Source organism: Leptonychotes weddellii, chromosome 10 (genome assembly GCF_054177405.1).
Source record: "Leptonychotes weddellii isolate Sample4059 chromosome 10, ASM5417740v2, whole genome shotgun sequence".
In the NCBI taxonomy this organism is placed as follows: domain Eukaryota; kingdom Metazoa; phylum Chordata; class Mammalia; order Carnivora; family Phocidae; genus Leptonychotes; species Leptonychotes weddellii.
Genome location: NC_138378.1, coordinates 31,056,167 through 31,073,736, shown reverse-complemented (window position 1 = coordinate 31,073,736; position 17,570 = coordinate 31,056,167). Strand labels below are relative to the sequence as shown.

The following is a 17,570-nucleotide window of genomic DNA, read 5'->3' as shown; positions in this document are numbered from 1 at the left end:
GTGGGACTGGTGAGAAGAGTATTCAGTTATCACTGAAATGTGGCTCCAAGAGCCACTGTTCATTTCGGTCAATCCTTTCTGATACAGGGCAGGTCCCCTGTGGTCTCAGAAGAAGCGATCAACATTTCTACATCTCTTACCCTGTCAACCATTGACCATCTCAGCTTTTTGTTTTTATTTAAGCATTGGCAAGTTATGAACTGATGTTAAGCTTATAGAAAAGTACAGATGATAGCATAATAAATAACTATGGGCCCACACCACAGCTTTGTAACATTTTACCTTATTTGTTTTACATTTTTCAGAGGAATACGTAATTACAGATGCCTTTGCAGCACCCTGTGCTCCCACCCTCCATCCTACTGCATGCAGTCCCTCTTTCTACTCCCTTTTAGACAACCACTCCCAACTTTTTGTATTGAACATTCTCAAAACAGCTTTGTAACTCTACTACATACGCCTTTAACCAAATAGGCGGCTGTATTTAAAAGCTTATATAAAAGATATTCCACTATTTGCATATGCAACTTGCTATTTTTACATTTTCTTAGAACTTATTCAGTTCATGTAAATAGCTTTTGGTCATTTATTTTTCCCTGAATAATGTACAGTAGTATGCGTAGTGGTAGTATGTAGGATTGTAGAATGTAGAGTAGATCCATGTATGAATATACCCATTTATTGTCAATGATTCTGTTGATGGGTATTTAGGTAATTTCTAATTATAAATAAACATACTACAATAAAAATCCGTGTACCTATCTCCTTGGGCACACACATCCGTTCTAAGAGCAAGTACTTTTTAAGGCACCGGGACAGATGGAGTGATGGGAGAAACAGACACGCCCAGCCTTCATGAAACGTATTATGGGAAAGAGAACAAATAAATTAGCAAATAAATATAAGTATAATGTAATATCACGCAAGTGCTAGAAGGAAATAGAAAGCAGGGAATGAAGGTGATCAAGGATGACCAGGATGCTGTGTTAGATACGTGGCCAGCAAAAGCCCTCCTGAGGAGGTCACATTCACGAATAGGTAGCAAGCCACATGCAATCTGGGGAATCATCCCAGGTAGAAGGATCAGCAAGTGCAAAGGCCTTGATGCAGGAGTGTGTGACTGAGGGGAAAGGTAGTTAGAAATGAGGCTGGAGAGGAAGCCAAAAGCTACATCAGTTAGACTGAAGTCTTTGCTAAGTACTGTGGATTTTACTCTAAATGTGTTGGGAAGCCTTTGGAGGGTTCTGAAGAGTGGAATAACACGATTAGATTTAGTTTTTAAGGGTTTAGTCTGGCTGCTGTGTGGAGCATAAACTGTAGAGCACTGAGTAGAAAGAAGACGACTAGTTAAAAGTCAACTGGCATCGTCCAGGAAGACATGATGTAGGCCTGGAGAGTCCGATGAAGGTAGAGATGGTGAGAAGTGATTTATTCAGGAATTATTCTGAGGATAGATCTGGTAGGTTTTGCTGATGGATCAGAAGTGATGTGAAAGCAAGGAAGCAAGGAAGATTCCAAGAGTTTTGGCTTGAAATCTGGGTGAACCATGGTACAATTTTCCAGGCTGAGAAGGGGACAGGCCTACGGGCAGGGAGAATCAAAACATGTTGTACATATACATTCGAAATGCCCATTCAGTATCCAAATGGAGAATTCTACCGCAGGTCTATAGTTGAAATTAGAGGTTAGGAGTGGAGAATTTGAAAGTCGTGTGTAGAAAGAAATGTAAAAGCACTGACTTGGGTGAGGGCACTTCCTCTGACATCCAGAGCTGGGAACGAGATGGGAGATGCTACCTATATACCTGGAGGTGGAAAGGCTGGGCTGTAGGAGGGGCATATTTTCCACTCTACCAATTATTGCCAAACTATTCAAAAAGGTGGTTGTTTGTACCAATTTATGCTTTTCCCAGAAGTTTATAACGCCTTTTGCACCACATTCTCACCCATACTTAAGAATGGCAGACTTTAAAATTTCTGTCATTTGTGAAATGGTGAAGCTATGATTTTTATGTGTGTCAATGTAATTTCATAGACTTTAGGACCTGGAAGGACTTTGGAAATAATGAGAGAGACACCTCTATCCTAACATTTATCATACTGCCAAGGAACTGCTGAGCCTTGTCCTTCAACAGATCACAACTGCCTTACTTGCTTTTGAATCCCCAACATCTGGCACAGTGCTTGGCACCCAGTCAGCCCTCTATAAACTTTAAGAAATGAAAGTAGGGGAGCGAAATACTAGTTGAATGACTGTAAGGGCTCCACCAGGTTACAAGCAGGGAAACCGAAGCCCAGGAATAGAGCCCCTTGCTCAAGGTCACACAGTGACAGGGGAGCAACAAGAATCCAATCAAAATAGTGCTATATTATCTATCAAGCCACCCTTCCCTTCACTTTAATCCCATGCAATGGAGAATAAATAGTAATACTCAGAGTGTTGGTAGAAAGGTAAATAAGGAAGCACTCTTGCTGAAAGGAGGTATTCGGGGCCCTAGCAGGAAGTGTAAGTGTATGTCTTTTTGACTTGGAAAAATATCAGGGGTGGGTCATGTGTTGTGGTGGGCCAGCATGCATATACACGGGTTCTATGTGGGTCCAGAGATTATATAAACCTTTCAGTCACATTCACTGAGATACAAAGCAAAAAGAACTCAGAAACCGGAGGCCCTAATGCCCAGGGGCACATTGGAGAGATAGAACTTGGACCTGAATCTCCCTTCAACTCTCTACTGGGACACAAGGCTGAGGCTGGAGCTCAGGTAGCTCTTTTCTCAGGACTTCCTGTCCAATTATGGTAGCATCACCTCTCCCATCCTTTGCAGGAGCCTCCCACTGCTATAAGACTGATCTTCAGTTCCCTCTCCATGCCTTTTCTTTGTCAAATATTGGAATGGACAGCACACTGTTTCCAATGTTTCATTGAAAGAGGCAAATGTTCAGAAACCCCAATAATTTGCTAAATTGATTCTTGAGCATTTAATTTCCTATCAGTTGCATTTGTATTCCATAACAGAGGTCTAATGATAGGAAGGCTCATCAAATCATGTATTAAAATTTACATGGCTTGGCAAAACAAAAGGGAGAAAAAGAAGGTATAAACTTTTATAAGATGTGAAATTCCTTCCAAGATTGCAAACAGACACTGTATGGGCATTTTTGCAGTTTGAGCATTAGGCAATACTAAAGATCGAATGTAAGAGAGGACAATGGGGAAAATATCACTACCATGTGTTTAATAATGTAGTAAATTTACATTATACCTCAGGCAGCATGGGCAAATTCTGATGTAAGGTAAAATTTATACTAACTTAGAACAGGGAAAAAAAAAATCAGTCCATTAAAAATCCTTGGCTCTAGGGAGCTCCAAAGCATTTAAAGATGTCTTTAACTAAAAATCCAAGAATGTTTAAAGTTGCATATAGTCTTGCTTTTTCTTTAATAAAGAAAATTATCTTTTTTCACTTTTATTACCTTTTTTCTTCAAATCTTCATCAGGCTCATACATCTCGATGATCTGCATCGCCCTTTTAGCATCATAAAATGGGAATAAAATTTCATTCAGTCGAGGGTCTCGCTGATGCTATGATGAGAAAATAACCCCATTTAGGTTGACATTTCTCACCCTTGGGGCATTACACATCACTAAAGTACATAATTTCTAAAATAAGATATATTGAGAATATCACATTTACAGTTACAAAGATAGGATTTCACTGTCCTACTGTCTTTCTCCCTAAAATATACTTCAAAAAAGTCCAACACTGGGAATGCTTTGGTTTCCCTCACTGAACTAGAAAGAGAATACAGAATATATATATATATATATATATATATATATATATATATACACAGACATATATTTTCCCTCAAAAGCTAAAGGATACATAAAATGATGTGCATGTCAATTGTACTGTCTTCTAGTCCCCATACCCCAGGTGAGAGATTTGGCATAAATATCTATAAAAAGTGAGGTCAAAAATCTTTGGGGAAAAAAAAAGGAAAAACAAAAGCAAAAACTAAAAAAACCCTCCAAAAAACCCAAATAACTCAAATAGTTAATATACTAACTTAGGTGCCGAAAAAGAAAAACAATAGTAACAACAACAACAAAAATCCCTAAGGTTAAAACAGGCAAACATCGTTTCATTTTCATTATATATATATTTTTTTTACATAAAGAAAAGATTTCTTGGGCAGTCTGCAAACTTCATTTTCTTGAGTAAATATTTATCAAATCAGTCATAATAATGATGACAATTAATCGGCACAAGGATATGTATCAATTATTGACAATATGAAAATCTGTATTTGAATTATCAGTAGTTCAGAAAGTCTTTTTCACTATGAACTAGAACTGGGTTTGCCCTGAGGAAATTCTCTGGGCAAGGGGAGTCCATGAATGATTAAGGCACTTAGGAAGCTGGTGATGTCAGTCTTTAAAAATCAGCACCTGGATGCTCATGGTACTACAGGAGGCACCAGGAACAATGCTATTTCTGCAGTTCTGTCACCCAAACTTCACAGCAGTGGTGAAAAAACTCCAATTTACTGACTCAGCTACAATTTTCTGTATGTGTGTGTGTTGTGCATGTCTCTGCATGTGTGTGTGTCTGTGTGTCTATATATGGAGGCAGTGGGTCCATGAAACTTCCTTAATGTTCACCGTGAATTGGACCCTGGTCATTCATCAAATCTATAACTTCTATGGAAATCATGGCAGAGAAGCAGATGTGAGCAAAACCTGGTCAATGGGTAGAACCTTGGCGACAACTCTTTACCCAAATATATGCACAGACATTGAAAAACAGCACTGAGAAGTTGTTTGAGAAACAATTGTTAAAGGTTCATATGGATTTCCCTTCCCCATTTGTTCTGAGATGGAAGTTTGAAAAGTGGGTAACACAGAATGAATGCCTTTGGCCAACGCAACACGCACAATGTAATTTCCTCAAGCACTTGTGGCCTAGCCTATTCTGGTCCTCCCACCTCTTTGCCCAGGTAAGAGTGTTAACTCATAAGGAATCGGTATCTTTTGGTCAGTTTATCCCAATGAAGCATGCTTCTGTTGTAATCTAAGAAATTACAGCTCACAACAGCTCACGTCCATGCATGTGCAAGAGCAGAAACTGTTATATTAACAACAAGCCTTGAAACCATAAAAAACAAAACTCATGGGGTACGCAGAGAGAAACTGTGAGGTGGACCATGGAAGGCCAGGCACATGAAGGCATGCTACAATCTTATTTATGAAATGGATGGGCATCATGCAACTCTAGAGACCGCTATTCAAGGGCATGACAAGCACCACCCCTCTGGTGAGAAGGCATCGTTTTAAAAACAAACAAATAAACGAACAGAAAACTCTCTCTAGTCACATTTCCTCCTCCGTCTCCATAAAATACTATCACGGAAGAAGATGGATATGAGAGGAAAAGGTCCTTTTTAGACCCCATTGCAGTTATTTTCACAGTTGGCCACTATATTTCACTTCCTTATTAAAAGTAGGCTTTTTGATTTAAAGATATGCTCATTGGTAAGAATTCTGGGCTCATGGAGATGATGGGGCAAATCCATATGAATTTAAAAAGTGAGAAAAAGAAGAGATTAAGCTGCAGGGGAGAGAAGAGATTAAATTAGGTAAAGGAGGGGGAACCCAGACGCTCCTATGTGCTCTTTATATGCATACCTATGCATGTGAGCCTGGTGTGACTTATAATGTGATCTGTTGATGGCAGCATGGCATCTCCCACACCTGGGAGTTAAAATGCAGATTCTCAGGCCCCATCAAAGACCTAGCAGATCTGATTCTCTGGGGAGGAACCCATGAATCTATGTTTTGAAAAGCTTTCCAGGTGACTCAAGTTTAAGCAACACTGCTCTAACATGTAAAAGTATGCCTTTTAACATCCTTGTATTATCAGTTATATAAAAAACAAATCAACCTAAAAACCTAAGCCCTGCAAGGACAGAATGCTAAATGTTTGAGATGTCCTCCTAAATTAAAGCCCATTAAAATTCAGTCCCAGGGCACGACAGTCACTAGAACATCCTGCCTATCAGAAGCAAAAGCCGAGAAACCAAGCCCTAAAATGAATGCATCATAATCCCCTAACTGTACATTTACAGCAAATAAGCATTAAAAGTAGACAGTATGAAACTGCATTTGCCTTTGCATCACTCCACCAGATAACATAATCTTTGCTTCACTAAAACTTTCATGTTTCAAAAAGGAAGCATGGTGCACTCTGGATAGTCCGAAGGCAAGGAAGCAGATGATAAGATTTGCATCAGAGTCACAAAACTGTAATTTTTATATGAAACAACAAAGAGGAAAAAGATCACTTCCAGGTGACCTCAGAGTAATAAGGTTGCAGAAGAATCCCACACAGATGTAAGCACAGCGGGGCAAACGTTTCAGAACTCTGAGGGATCGCTGGTTTTCCGTGGGGATTTGGGGAAGCAATGTGCCTACGACAATCACCTCTGGACGTCCAGAGCTTTGTAAAGTGAGATCTAACCAGCTTCCGAAAATAGGTCACAGAACCGTGCCCACGTGCATGAGGAGAGAGTGGTCATTGCTCCATTATTATGTCCTAACTCTTACTGAGAAAAGGTAGCAACCGGCTTTAACCCAAGCAGCACTGAGAGAGATAGATGTTGACAGAAAATATTCAGAAGAAATATAAAGAAGATAAAGGAATAATTTGCAAGAGTAGGCTTACCCGTAAGACTAAACACCTCCTTCTCTTTCTGTGTCTATGTATTAAACAATAAAGATACTATAAATGGAAAGTGATCACAGGCCCTTTCCTACACAACTGCAAAATAAAATAAATAAACATGTCTAGCCCTAACGTGATCATATAATGTGTGTGAAGCAGGAGGAGAGATCACTGGCAACAAGAAAATAAAGCTAATTCTGGAAAATTGTGGTCATCTAAGACCTTTTCCCTCTTTTTCTCATCTTGATCTCTCTCTCCAGCCCTCCATGCATCTCCTGATTCTGTAGGCCCTCCCCCTCAGTTATCATCTTTGTGAGAGAATAAAGGTAAAACTGAAATCAATTTGGCTTCTCATTGGAAATGCGGAAAGATAGGTGAAATTAACTAAAGCCCAGGGACATTAATTAGCCCCACCACAGATAGAGAACAGAGTTGGAAGCAGTATCTAACCGCATGGCAACTCACAGTGAGCACCTTTACTGGCTCTCCCAGACTCTGGTTTATTATTTTCAGAAAGCAGGAAGAAGAGAAGTTTCTATTGGTTCACTGATGGGAGCAAGAAGCATAGCTGTGGCAAAATTTTAGGATCTGAGTGGTGGATTTCTATGACTAAATCCATCATGGAGAATAACAGAAGATATATGATACTCTCACATTCTTCCCGTCCATACTAAGCATTCCAAGGAGGAATCCAGGTAATCCACTAGGACAGTGCTTCACAAACTTTAATGTGCAGACCAATCACCTGCAGATGTTGTTAAATGCAGATTTCAAGTCAGTAGGTCTGGGGTGGGACCCAAGATTCTGTAATTCTAACAAGCTCCCACAGGATGCTGCTGCTGATGGTCCATGGATCACGCTTTGAGGAGAGACTGAGAAGCAGATGAGAAGCAGGTCTAAAGCTACTAGTGAAAAGCTAGAAAGTGTTGATGACATGGATAGGGAGGAGGTGGGACAAACCCCTCTACGGTGACCAAGATAGTAAATGGCCAGTAGTCTCTCCTCTCATTCCAGCTTCCTGGAGATAGACATGAGTACACTGAACATAAAATTTCATCTAAAGAATAAAAGGATTTACAAGCTGGAAAGTTGTGGGAGGCAGCATGACTTTTTTTCCCTATTACTTGTTCTAATTGGTTAATGCTGGTATACATGCATCTATTGATTTTTTGCTTTGTCAATCATTTCTCTGGTTATTTTGCTGAACTCTCATTCAAAGAGTTTTTCAGTTGATAATTTTTGATAGGGTACTCAATCATCATCTTCAAACGATGAGTAGGACTCTGTCCTTTTGTATTCATGAGACTCTTTATTTTTCCTATCTTATCACATAATCTGGGGCTTCTAACACAGTGTTGAATTTTGGCTTGTTGACACTATGTAGCTAAGGCATTTTGAAAATGTTTATATCTAAGCTTTTGGAGCCATAGACTCTTACACTGCAATGCCTGCATTCTTCTCGAGTGAATGCTATCTCCTTTCATTATGGGTTTTGAAGGTGTTCTGCCTACAGGGTGCTTCTGATTTTGGAGAGAGGAGAAGAGCCACTATAGGACTCAAAAGAAGGTTACAAAGAGCTGGCAGAATGTTTTCTAAGTTTGACAGATTTCTTCAAGGATACATTCAGATTGCTATCTAGTTTTTCCAGTTCAGTTTGCTAGGAGAGAAAAGGACGAGATTTGGGCACTTTGATTAAAAACAAAGGCTGTACACTTTCCTGGACCATCTTGTAGTCTCTATGATCTAAAGAAATCAAGAATCACACGGAGTCCATGTGTCCCACCCCAAAAGTAAAGATGCTTCCTTATCATGAATGAGAAGCCACGCAGAAGAAAATATAAAAACAAATGAGTGCTATTGGCCACCGTGATAGTGATATATAAAAGCTTATCAAATAATAAGTATTTGAAGAAAGAATTTGGATGGCAGAGCCAGAAAGCATGGGTGATCGTATCTTTTAAAAATTAAATGTTATGTCTTAGACTTATAAAAATGACAAGCGATGACTGGGTAGGCTTACAAAAACAACCCATACGAGGAAAGGCGTGAGATAAAGAGCCCATGAATACCGCACTATCCTCAAGACTTCAGAATTGTTTCTTTATTGTCACGGTGACACACATAGTAAGGTGTCTGTCATATTTCATAGATGCCTGGATGCCAGCTTCATCTCAGAATGCGCAAGAGACCTTGTTTCTAGGAAGTAGCAAACCAATGATAGAGCTTTTCTCCGTGCCTCCCAACGGTCTTCCCTCTTTAGCCAAAAGCAAGACTTTCCTGCCCATCTCACCAAAACTTAAGATGACTGGGAGTGACCCAAAGTGCATGAAGAAGCTGAAGGAAATAAAACAATAAATCTTAAAAATAAAGCAGAAGAAGGGGAAGGAGTTAAAGGAAACAAAGCAAGGCAACTTAACTTCTGAGTAACGTGGCAAAGGAATGTGGATAATATCTGGGTAAAGATTCTAAACATAGTATTCGCATGACCAAAAACTAGTGGGGTGGAAAAACTTGCAATGTTTTCAAGTAAAATAAATATTGCATTGCACTGAAAGGCTTATTAAAAGTGGAGGCAACTGTGCTGATAAATGGAGTAGCTATTCTTCCTGGCAGAAGGGCTTTTAGGCTCTGGTTATCATAGTTCTGTCGGGGCAACCCTACCAGCTGGGAGCCACTGAGCCCTAACAGGGCAGAAGCCCTTTGGCAAAGATGTGATTTGTCTCCACAAACTGGCAAATCACAGTCTGCCTGTTGCCTGTTCTTTGGGTCAATACTTCATGTCTGGCATGATACTCTCTCTTCAAATATTTTCTCTTTATATGGTATAATGGTTAAATTATATTAAAAAATTGTTTTGAAACAAAAATATATTGTCCATTCCATTAATGTGCTAGGAAAAAAAAAGTACATTTTCCATTTTGGATGAGCAAGAGCTTCAATGGGTTTCACTGAACAGAACATTCTTTTGTACATACAAAGAAAAAAAAAGTTAATTTTAGTTGTAACAAAAGTTGCAACCTTTATGTGTTTCAAAATATTTTTTGCTTGTGCTTCAGCAAATGTTGTCAACCAGTGTTGGTTGTTGAGTGAATCATATTCTAAAATGAGCCCTAAGCTTGTTATAAAAATAAAATCTAAAAATTTGACCTGCAATCTAATTGGCCTAATATGTACTATATTTTCACCCAGGAACTCCACTGTTGTGCTCGTTGTCAAAATAATCTCTTGGAACCTACATATCGTTCTTACATGCAATCCATTAAAAGACAAAAATAAAGCTTTCCAGTCCATGCAAAGGTATGAGAAAAAGTTAGCAATGGAGAATCCAACTACAGTGTAGTAATTTCAGTCCATTCTCTATTTAATGAGATCAACAGGAGAAAAAAAAAGTACCTTAAATATCATCTTGCAAAAACATAGACACATTTAATTAAATGAATATATTATAAAATTCACACGCACACACAGAACCAGAGCTATACATCACAGCAAGAAAACCAACAAAAAAAAGCAGTGTGCAAAGCCAACGTGTAGGAAGTGCATGAACACCCAGAAGCAGCAGCTGATTTTTGCACCTGGTAAAGAAAGCCATATGGAAAGATCAGCAGGTCAGAAGCAAAGCGAATAGGGCGTATGATGCGGGCATGCAATGGGGACACTGGAGGAGGCAAGCCACTGCACACAGACTTTATGGAGTTAATGTATGAAAAAGCTTACTTCATTTAGAAAGCTCACTAATTGGTCTACCGTTAAATAATCAGTTTTGTCTCCATTGCTGAAAAGAAATTTATTAGAAAAAGTAAGTTTTTGTATATGATGCTACAGTAGGTACGATTTACATGTTGACATTTGTTGATGATAATTCTAAACTTATTTCTAACCCTGAAGTAGTGGTGCATTCTTAAAATGGCCAGAGACTGGTTGTAAGAACAAAAAAAAAAAAAAAAAAGAAGAAAAAGAAAAAGAAAAAAAGCAACAACCCAACAACAAGAGAAAGAAAACACTCCCACTAGCTCACAGAAAATGTCTGCAATTCTTCTGTTTAGCATTATTGAAAACCGTTATTTTAAAAACAACATGTAAGTCATCCATTTGAAATAACTAGAATGAATGAACTTTTCAACAACATAATAACATTCCAAATCGAATCTAGTTAGTTCACATAATGGGTTAATACCTAAAGGAGCAGGTTAAAATTGTAGGTAGTTAGTAAAGCCAATGCAAGGGGGGAAAAAATCGTTCCAGGTGCTGCCATTAATTTTTGTAAAAGTTTCTCAAAAACTCAGAGTGAACTTTTACAGTGATAAACTAAGGGGTGAAAATGTAACCCTAGCTACATAATCCTAGAGACTCTCAACATACTGTATTAGAACATTACCACAAAAAATGTTTTAAAAATCTAAAGGGACAAGAATGTGACATTTTCTCATAAGTAGAACTTACATTTTTTTAAAAAGATCCTCTATATCTGTCCGAGGACAAATCTTTTGTGTCAGTTCATAGAACTTTTCATAAGTAAATGCCGCAGGCTCAATTTCATCATTCTGTAAAGAACAAAAGAGTGTCATAACTCATGCAACATCTTTCTCCTTGGAGGGGAAGAATCTATCTACAGGATCATGAAGTAAAGCAATGACCACCTTGGATTCCCAGGGCCTCAATCTCTGATTCTTACTGAGAGAAGCCAGACGGCCAATCCCAGCTGTGGTCAGGCCGTCCCGCCAGCACCCGGCAGGTGTAAATGGGTGTTTCTGGTTACCATGGGCAGCCATAACTTGTGTGTTCAAACACTGACTACAGCTGGGCTCGCTCTGGGAAACACCCCATAAAACAAATATAAAGAAACATTTCCTCTTTCTCTCCTTGATGGAGAAAAGCAAGTGCCTGCCTAAAGGATGCTGAAAAAATCAAACCAAGTGTTTACTTATGTTTATCTTGTGAATTTTCACAAGACCACATGAAGGGGCTCAGGACAACCATATAAAATTTTACTTTTCATCCTGAAGTTTGTATTTCAAATTGGATTTGTTAAAGTAGTAACAGGTTAAAATCTTTCTTGCAGTCAATAAATTAGTTTCAATTATTCTAAATCCAAAGGGCCAGGAATACAAATGGTTTGTAAGGGAGGGATGCTTTATAAAATACTCCACAGCCATCTTGAAGAACTGGATTTATTAGTCAATTATTCAGGCTGACATTGTGCTTGGTCAAGGCAATGCAGATGGGCTTCTCTAATAAGCCTTCTGGGGGCGCGTGGGTGGCTCAGTCAGTTGGGCATCCGACTCTTTTTTTTTTTAAGATTTTATTTATTCATTACAGAGAGAGAGAGCATGCACACAAGCAGGGGGAGAGGCAGAGGGTGAGGGAGAAGCAGACTCCCTGCTGAGCTGGGAGCCCAACATGGGGCTCGACCCCAGGACCTGGAGATCATGACCTGAGCCGAAGGCAGGTGCTTAACCATCTTAGCCACCCAGGTGCCCTGGGCACCCGACTCTTGACTTGGGCACGGATCATGACCTCAGGGTCTTGGGATGGAGTCCGGCGTCTGGCTTTGCACTGGGCGTGGAGCCTGCTTGAGATACTCTCTCTCCCCCTCTGCGTGCCAACCCCCTCCCCACTCTCTCTCTCAAAAAATAAAATAAAATAAGCTTTCTACAAGCTGTGTAAAAGAGCAGACTGGCTGTCATTTCCTTTTCTTAATAAAGTTGATAAAAACATTTTGAAGTACACTATTTGAATTTGAAAACATTTAGTTTAAAATGCCCAGAAAACAAAAGGCAGGCAGGCGGGCAGAAGGGAAAGTTACTTGTACTTGATGTGACTGTAACCAGTTTTGAATCTAAATGACATCAGTTGAACATAAATAAGCTGGCTTATTTCATATGAGAACATAAATAGACAAAATCGTTTTAGAAACACATGATTAAATGAATAAATACCTTTCCACTGGGAAGACCTAACTCCTTGAGTGCTTGAAAGATCACCTTTTCTGTTTTCCCCGATGCAAAAGTTCTAGTAATACTAGGGCAGAAAAGAAGGGGAAAAAAAAAAAGTCACGTTTTGTTAATTCTGTTTTCTATGAGGCAAAAACCCAAGCGATACTCAGGACTGTAGGATGGCAGGGGGAGAAGGGGAAGGAAAATACATTTAGTTTTTATTTTTAGGTATTTTTCACTTCCCTAACCAGCTCCTGCAATATCCCTTTGGTTACACTTCCGAGGCAACTTGATTCTCAGATGGGTGTCCCCCTGGGTGCTTGGGAAACCCAGAAGCTGTGGAGATACATACTGGTGGACCAAAACAATGAGAAATTTTGATCCTACCAAATAACTTTCTCAGGAAAAAGGCATGTGCTAGATGGGACAGGTCTAGAATAAAACCTCATGTTGACACTATCTAGGCTTGGGGTAGAAAAATAGGCTCCAGAGAATTCAGCCTCTGCCTGGATGGCCCTTATACCTTGCTTTCAAACTTAACCACAGCTGAGATGCACTATCAGATATGTTTTTAAAATTTTTTAAAGATCTTATTTATTTATTTAAGCGGGGGGGAGCACCAGCAAGGGATGGGGAGGGGTAGAGGCAGAGAGAGAAGCAGACTCTGTGCTGAGCCAGGAACCCGCCACAAGGCTGGATCCCAGGATCCTGAGATCATGATCTGAGCCTAAGTCAGATGCTTAACCTGAGCCACCCAGGTGGCCTTACATTTTTTTTTTTTTTTTTTTTTGAGCTGAGTAAGCACCCTCGAGCCACTCTGAATACCAGCTGCCTCAAGGATTAGGAAGTTTACTGAGAAAGGGATAGGTGTGGTGGGGAGGGGAGACAGGGAAAGTTCAGTGTTGCAGTAGAATCTTGGTACTACCCTGATACATGGTATTTCTGAATAATGATTCGCCCTTTAGCACGTATGGTGTACATCGAGACTAGTAAAATGAGCAACACCTTAATGAGCCTGTTTCCTCTTCTGATAAATACATTGGCGACACTCAGAATGACCTATTGAGGATGGGAGCGGGTACCCTAGAATTCATGTTTGGCTCTGAGCCATGCCTTAGCCAACCAAAGGAGTCTTCATTCATGCTGTGGCTGGAAGCCCAGGGAATCTGTCACCATAATAACTAAAACTCTAATTTCAAAAGTCCAGCCTTGACATGAGGGTACAACCATTTCATCTGGCAAGCTTGGTTTTGGAATGCCTTCTCTGTGAGCACAAGGGGCTTTGTAACAGCACCTCCCCACGCCCAACCCTGTCACGCACTCTTCCATTCACGCTAAGTGGAAGCCACATCCCAATGTAAGCACTGAGAGCCAATTATTCTTGATGAGTGGGAGAAAGCACCTCTTCAAGTGCACAACTTTCCAAAATAGACTGGGGAGAACTAACTTTAGGTAAAGGAATTGTTATGTGCTCATTCAAAGCTTTATTGTTTCATACTTGGTCCAAGAATACTGCAAAAAGTTCATTTTTAAGAGCGCTCGACACAGCTGCATTCAACTCCACAGTGGCCCACAGATTCTCTTTAACACATCTACAGACATGGTAGAGCGTATGTATTTGGCATCAAGTAAACTGGTTGCTAGGGTAGACGGTGTTATGCCCACATTTTCCCACTTCCCTAGAGTTCATGGAATTTGTATACACTAAATTGGGTTGAGAAGCAATTTATTGGACCTTTATAAAATAGGGGAAAGTAGCTATTCAGTGTTCTTTTAAAAAAAAATTAGGTGTTAATGTGAGAGGTACAGGCAACAGCATCCCCACATTTGGGATGCCTGCAGAAGGAAACTGTTTGCTTCCAATCTCAGTGAACTTGAGCTTCGGGTAGGTTTGGATAGGCATGAACAATGAGAAGAGAACTGACCGACGTGGTCGTGAACCCCGTAGCAGGCACAGGGCCTGAGCCTTTCTGGTGAAACAGAACCTGGGTGTGGGGTGGAGGGAGGGAAGGGCAGGGAGGAAGGGAAGAGGGCATAGGAATAGCATTTTTTGGCTAGGGCTTGCTGAAGTGCCAAGAAGTAAATAGGAAGCAGAACAAGAATGTCTCACGGGAGGAGGAGATCCAAGCCTTTGCACTGGGGGTGGGGGTGGGGGGCAGATAAAGAGATTGAGAGAAAAAGAAAAAAAATAGGGTGTCTGGTGCCAGCAAAGAGGAAAATCCATGTAGGAATATATTAGTGAGGGCAAAGCAGAGCCTAACAACGTGACTGTGCAAAAACTAGACGCGAGGAGGTGGCATTATGGCCTAGAGGGGCTCCTTCTCTGGCCCCCCTTTCCTGAGGGGGCTTGGGCTGGGCAACGTCACCACTGATTTGCCCACTTCATTCTTTTTTTTTTTTTTTTTTTTAAGATTTTATTTATTTGCGAGAGAGAGAATGAGAGACAGAGAGCATGAGAGGGAGGAGGGTCAGAGGGAGAAGCAGGCTCCTTGCTGAGCAGGGAGCCCGATGTGGGACTCGATCCCGGGACTCCAGGATCATGACCTGAGCCGAAGGCAGTCGCTTAACCAACTGAGCCACCCAGGCACCCTTGCCCACTTCATTCTAAAGGAGACCAAACCCAGGATGGAAAAGAGGAGCAAGGAAGCTGAATAGGAGTAAGGCCATTCCCCCGGTCTATCTAATAAAGTGCATTTATGGTCTTTGCTCCAGACAGCTATCCAAGAGCTTGGGCCTTAAAATGGATTCCCTCAGAGGTAAAGAGGGTGGTGGCGCAAAGGTGAATTCTTTGAGTTTCCAGTTACATTAGAGGCCCAAAGAATGCCCCTTTAACGGGGTCCTGAGAGAAACACATTTATCAAAGCCTGGGGACATTTTAGGTACTGTCATAGGCATTTCGTGAGAGATTATTTATCAAGGACTGACTGATTCAACTCTTTTTATACAGCTCCATGCCCACAGAGTACAAGATAGCGCTTCACGGCTAACAGGTACTCAATAACTTTTTGTTCAATCAAAATAAACCACCTTCCCCAAAAGAAATGCTAGAAAGCAAATACCCTTGAGTGGTGCCCAGGCCTATTAGAGTTCTGGTTCAATTCCATGTTCCAGCAGACTTTACATGACTAAGATAGCAATGATCCTAGAAACCAAGGGAGTCTCATTCTTTCCTTGCCCTCAACGGGCCTACAATCCACTCCATGGTTTTAACACCATCTTCTGAAACACTCAGGGAGGACTCATGCCGTGAAGCCTCAGTAGGGTCCTACTCCCTTCACAGATGAGCTAAGCCTTTGGGACATAAATAGTTACATAGGAGCTGGGCTGCCATGACCATACCTGAAGCTCTCAGGCTTCTTTAACACAACGGTCTCCTTTAAGACTACTTCCAGCCAGGGGCACCTGGGTGGCTCAGTCGTTAAGCATCTGCCTCCAGCTCAGGTCATGATCCCAGGGTCCTGGGATCGAGTCCCACATCGGGCTCCCTGCTCAGCGGGAAGCCAGCTTCTCCCTCTCCCACTCCCCCTGCTTGTGTTCCCTCTCTGGCTGTGTCTCTCTCTGTCAAATAAATAAATAAAATCTTTAAAAAAAAAAAAAAAAAAAAAGACTACTTCCAGCCAGAGCCCACAATTAATGTTTGGCTATCATTTCCTGATTCTCTAGCCACTGGTTCCAACTCCAGGTTACAAGGAATAGGAAATGGCAAAGAAAAGAGTGACTTTCAAAGCTTTGGTCTGGGTGGGAAGATAAACTGAGTGTGAATTTGTAAGTTTGAGAGAAAGGCAGATTGCCTAAGATTATACACATGGAAAGAAAAGAGGGAGATAAAGAGTAAGACTTTCTTCATTAATCATTCTGGCAACTTCCTGGATATTAAATTTCAGCTAATACTCAAGAGCAGGGGCCATTCCCAAGCGATGGAACAACTATGAAGCCAGATCCCTTTTAACAGTATGCACACTATACTAATAGTTTCCATTTTAAGAACTCCAGAATGATAGTGATGAAATGACATTTTAAAAGTGTTTACTCTTCATATCCATTAAAACATTCAGAACAATTTCCACCTAGCCCTTGGCAGCTCATCTACCAGGGACTCATCCGCTTTTCTCTGGCTTGGTGTCAATTCTCCATCAACTCTGAACAAACTGCCCCCGAATCACAGATGTCTTGTGTCAAACACCTGTTAATACTGGCAGGCACCAAAGTGTTCATGTCAAAGAGAGCTAAAGAAAATGACAAAAGGATGGTAATAATTTTGTATGTGAACATACCGATAAAGATCTTTGAAACCATAAAAAAAACTTCCAAGCTTGTCTAACAATGGCTTGATTAGGAGGATACATATAAATGAAACCAGAGTTGTTAGTTAGAAGTGCTTTGATTGCAATCTATGTGTTTCTACTTTGTCCATTTCCTGAACCTTATCTTGGAAGAAAAAGCAGGACGGTAAGGTATGTAAAAACAGATCCAGCATAAATTTCTGTTCTCCACACTGCTGTCTGTGCTAAGTTTGGACTTCTTAATTCAATATAGATTTTAAAGAAAAACGTACTATATGTTGGGCAGTAGCTGTAGGATGCTGGGATATATTAAAATAATTGTCCTGCTATTGCTCAACAGAGCAAAGGATTTAAAAAAAATAAGGATCAGTTTAAAGTATCTTTGCCAACAATTATCAGTCAAAGGTGCTAACAGGGCATTTTTTTTTTAAAAGGTTCTACTTTCTTTTTCTAAAGTAGACATAAAATTGATTTGCTAGTAAGTTAATAAAAAGAAGAATCCTACATGTAGATCTATAAAGACCACAACAATGCATGAGGTGTACGACTTGGTAAGCCCTTAATAAAAGGTTAAGTAAAAATATTGCCCATGGTCTTCCTTATGATTTGTATGCTTTTAATTTTCTC

At 40.4% G+C, this 17,570-nt stretch overlaps 1 protein-coding gene across 1 annotated transcript in view; it reads right to left on the bottom strand.

The window, feature by feature from the left end:
• The window catches only part of PLCB4 (phospholipase C beta 4), a 386,685-nt gene that overhangs the window by 78,287 nt on the left and 290,828 nt on the right, over positions 1-17,570 (bottom strand). The window contains exons 8-11 of the mRNA XM_081832290.1: positions 12,664-12,745; positions 11,168-11,268; positions 10,442-10,499; positions 3,474-3,582 (exon numbers count right to left, since the gene is read on the bottom strand). Coding sequence (XP_081688416.1) covers positions 3,474-3,582; positions 10,442-10,499; positions 11,168-11,268; positions 12,664-12,745 — 350 coding nt within the window. The remainder of the gene's footprint in view (positions 1-3,473; positions 3,583-10,441; positions 10,500-11,167; positions 11,269-12,663; positions 12,746-17,570) is intronic.